At 36.5% G+C, this 3,568-nt stretch overlaps 1 protein-coding gene across 1 annotated transcript in view; it reads left to right on the forward strand.

Moving 5' to 3' along the window:
* Nucleotides 1-3,568, forward strand: part of LOC107102529 (tripartite motif-containing protein 16-like) — a 7,955-nt gene that overhangs the window by 3,196 nt on the left and 1,191 nt on the right. Inside the window, exons 5-10 of the mRNA XM_015401875.1 lie at nt 120-221; nt 344-394; nt 664-705; nt 816-857; nt 944-1,006; nt 1,083-1,285. Coding sequence (XP_015257361.1) covers nt 120-221; nt 344-394; nt 664-705; nt 816-857; nt 944-1,006; nt 1,083-1,285 — 503 coding nt within the window. The remainder of the gene's footprint in view (nt 1-119; nt 222-343; nt 395-663; nt 706-815; nt 858-943; nt 1,007-1,082; nt 1,286-3,568) is intronic.

The following is a 3,568-nucleotide window of genomic DNA, read 5'->3' on the forward strand; positions in this document are numbered from 1 at the left end:
TGTTATCCATTTAAATTTTTGTGTATTTAAATAACAGTGTTGAATAAAATGTTAACATGCTTGTAGCATTGTCTAATGGTGCCCTGCTCAGGAAAGCTAAAACATTGTTCTCTTTGTAGTGAGTCATGAACCTGTGGCTGCAACACCCAACGGTGTGGCTGTTAAAACAGAAACCACAGTCCCCACTGATCATTCCTGTCAGGCCACTACACAGGATTCAGGTTTGGAAACCTCTCCTCTTGCAGCGCCACACAGAAAATGCTTAAGTTTTAAAAGAGGTTTCATTTTAAGTTTGAGGATTAAAAGTCTTGCTTCTTACAGAATGTTCTCTCTTTTGTTTTAGTCTATGAAGAAATAGACACGTCTCCACCTTTACCATCTCAACCACCTCCTTGTAAGTTTCTGAAACACTTCATATCAGATCTTCAGTCCCAGTCCTTCATGGTCCTTCATTCTGTAGTTTTTAGATGTGTTTTTTATTGCACTTTAATCAAATGGCTAAATGACCTCCTTAGTGTCCCATAAGTCTTCCAGATTCCTGCCTACGACCTGGTTATTTGTTTTTAAAATGTGCAGGGTACCGGATCTAGAGGACTGGAATTGGAATCACTCATAAATGTGTTTTTGTTGAAATCTATTTTTCTTTTTTTCTTTTTTTCACAGCTCACGAGCCTCCAAGGTTTAGAGGTTCAATAAATTATCAAGGTAAAATTGGAACAAAGCAGCATAGGGATGATGTTGCTCTGGTTTTAATTGGATATTTATGTTTTTATGTTTTTATTTCCTTATTTCTTTCACCTGTTTTGAACATGAAGCTTCAGGTCCCGCTCCACCCCTCCCACCCCCTCGACCTCTAGGTATCTTCACTTGCAGTCAATCCAAAATCTTGAATTTCACATGTGCTATTGAATAATGAATGAAGGAATTATGCATTTCTTTATAGCATCTGGGACATCAATAAGACTTGTGAATCCAGAGCCTAAAACGAGGGAGGATATGTTAAAATGTGAGTCCATCTTACTCCTAAAAATTAAACACTTTATAGCACTTTTGCCTGAGGATGCTTTCTGATTTCCCGTTAGTTCGCTTTGAGCCTACCATGGACCCCAACACGGCGCATCGCCACATGAAGCTGTCAGAAGATTTGCATAAGGTCACCATGTGTGCTGAAAACTTCAACCCACCTGACCACCCTGATCGTTTCTTCTTCTGGAGGCAAGTTCTCTGCAAGGAGCCCCTGGCAGGGAGCCCTTACTACTGGGAGGCGGAGTGGACCGGGAAGAAGGTGAGTCCTCACGCATCAGATTTCAGTCAAACTTTTAATTAAGCCTCAATAATCGTATTGATACAGATAACTTTCTGTGGATATTAAAGGTTCATGGTTGTCATTTTTGAGCAAAACTTCTAACTCATAAATATGAGTCACTAAATATGTGAAAATCTGATGATGCCACATAAAACTACAGCTTTCTATCTCTGCCTGCTACGAGCAGCAGTAAGAGTAGCAGTACTTTATAAGTAAAAACAATTGGTAGATGTCTGAAGAATGACTTCAAATTTAAGTAAAAAAGGCAGCATTAGCGAAGTTCTTGAATAATGCTTTTAATCTGGTTTGATTGGTAAAAATTAAGTACATAAAAGTAGAAAATCATGTGCAGTCTCTGTTATTTAGAATAATAAAAGGGTAAAATAAATAAATAAATTGGGAAGAAGAAATGCATGTTTCTAAATCTCCATTGACACCTAAAAACAGACGTTTTCATTATCTACAGCAGTATTTTTTTCAATCCTGGTCCTCAAGGCACACTGCTCTGCATGTTTTGGATGTTTCTGAGGTTCAGCAAACCTGATTCAGGTGATTGCAGTTCAGCAAAGCCTGATAATCTGCTATCAATTGATAACAGGTGTGTGAAAGCTGGGAAACATCTAAAACATGCAGGGCACACTGGAAAAAATAGAAATCTAGATAAGTCATTTTTTCTTAAAATTAGTGTATTTGTTCTTGGATTGAGGAGGTAAAAGAGACATCTTGCCAATGGAACAAGACAATTTACACTTAAAATAAGAAAACTAAATTGCATTGCCACATTTAAAGTGCATATTATCTAATTATCTTATTTTAAGAGTAAAAATATTCATTATATTGGCAAACCATCTCAATTACCTATTCAAATTAAGGGTAAATACACTTAATTTAAGACATTTTTTGTTATTTCTAGATCGTTTTTCCAGTGCAGTGTGCCTTGAGGACCAGGATTGAAAAACACTGATCTACAGGGTGTAATCTGTATGTTTGAACATAAAGGGTTCAGCAAAAGGGAAATACGTTTTGACCAGTGATGCTTGTTTATAAACCTGAAGTCTCAATATTTTTGGTTAAAATGTGTTTCATTCAGTGAATTGAGTCAAAGTTGGTAGAGTACCCAGATAATCCTGTCAGGAGTTGCATTACTTTAATTTAATATTAAAAAGAAGGTACAGTGCAGTAAACCTACAGCTACATACCCCTTTGTTGTGTCTAAAAAGTTACTCGGATTATTATAAATGAGTAAATGTAATCTGCTACTACAATCTCTGTAGCATTCCGTCTAGGTTATTGAAACATGGTTACATCTATAGGTGTTTTATTAATTTATTAGGTCTCTTATACTAAATTAAAAGATCTAGTCCAGCAGTCACCAACCTTTTTAAAGTTGAGGGCTAATTCAGGGGCACTGAGTCACAGGAAGGGCTACCAATACTGACCTGTGAATTGCAAGGGTCAATTTTCACCTAAACTTCATACATTATATACATATCTTTATCGTTTCTTTAAATTTCTAATTTTCTTTTAGACATTTTCATTTTGAAATCTCTATAAATGCTTAAATGCCATATATGATTAAATGATGAAATGTTCTATAACTGATTTTAAAAAAAAAGAAGAGCAACAGAATACAATGAAATTTCAAACGTAGCTGAGTTCTATTTTTAGAAGACTCTAAGGGCACCCCTTGTGGTCCTTGAGGGCCCCTTGGTGCCCGCGGGCACCATGTTGGTAAACCCTTATCTGGTCCATTAAATAGACCAGATAAATTGTCCTGTTTTGTTAACCCACCTCTTTCATTTATGACAATTCGTGCAGGATTGTTTCTAAGGGCAAGTCTGTCCCTCAGTGCACAGAAAAGTCTTAAATAAGCTCACCTCACCTTAGATGTTCTCCTTTTACTGGATCTGATTTCCTCTTGGTTGCACCTTAATTGCATTTTCCTTCGATTAGAACCACAAAACGTCACCAGCTGGCCTTTTATCGTCTTTGTGATCTCTTCCATTGAAGCAAACGGCAGCAGAAACATATATGGTTTTTGAAAGCTGTAGATGTTAAGGATGTTTACTTCTGCTTTAACTCTGGGTTTCACTGAAATGCTAGAGCAGTTATAAACAGTCATTTCAAACACGGAGAATATTGTGCATCTATCCTTATAAATCTGCCCTATTAAACCAGTTGAAATGTAAAAAATTATCAAAATGTTTGAATGATGATGATAATGTTTGGGGAAAGCTGCTGTGAAGCCATACAAAAATCTGG

The sequence above is a fragment of the Cyprinodon variegatus genome, unplaced genomic scaffold (assembly GCF_000732505.1).
Source record: "Cyprinodon variegatus isolate N-32 unplaced genomic scaffold, C_variegatus-1.0 Scaffold33, whole genome shotgun sequence".
Lineage (NCBI taxonomy): Eukaryota > Metazoa > Chordata > Actinopteri > Cyprinodontiformes > Cyprinodontidae > Cyprinodon > Cyprinodon variegatus.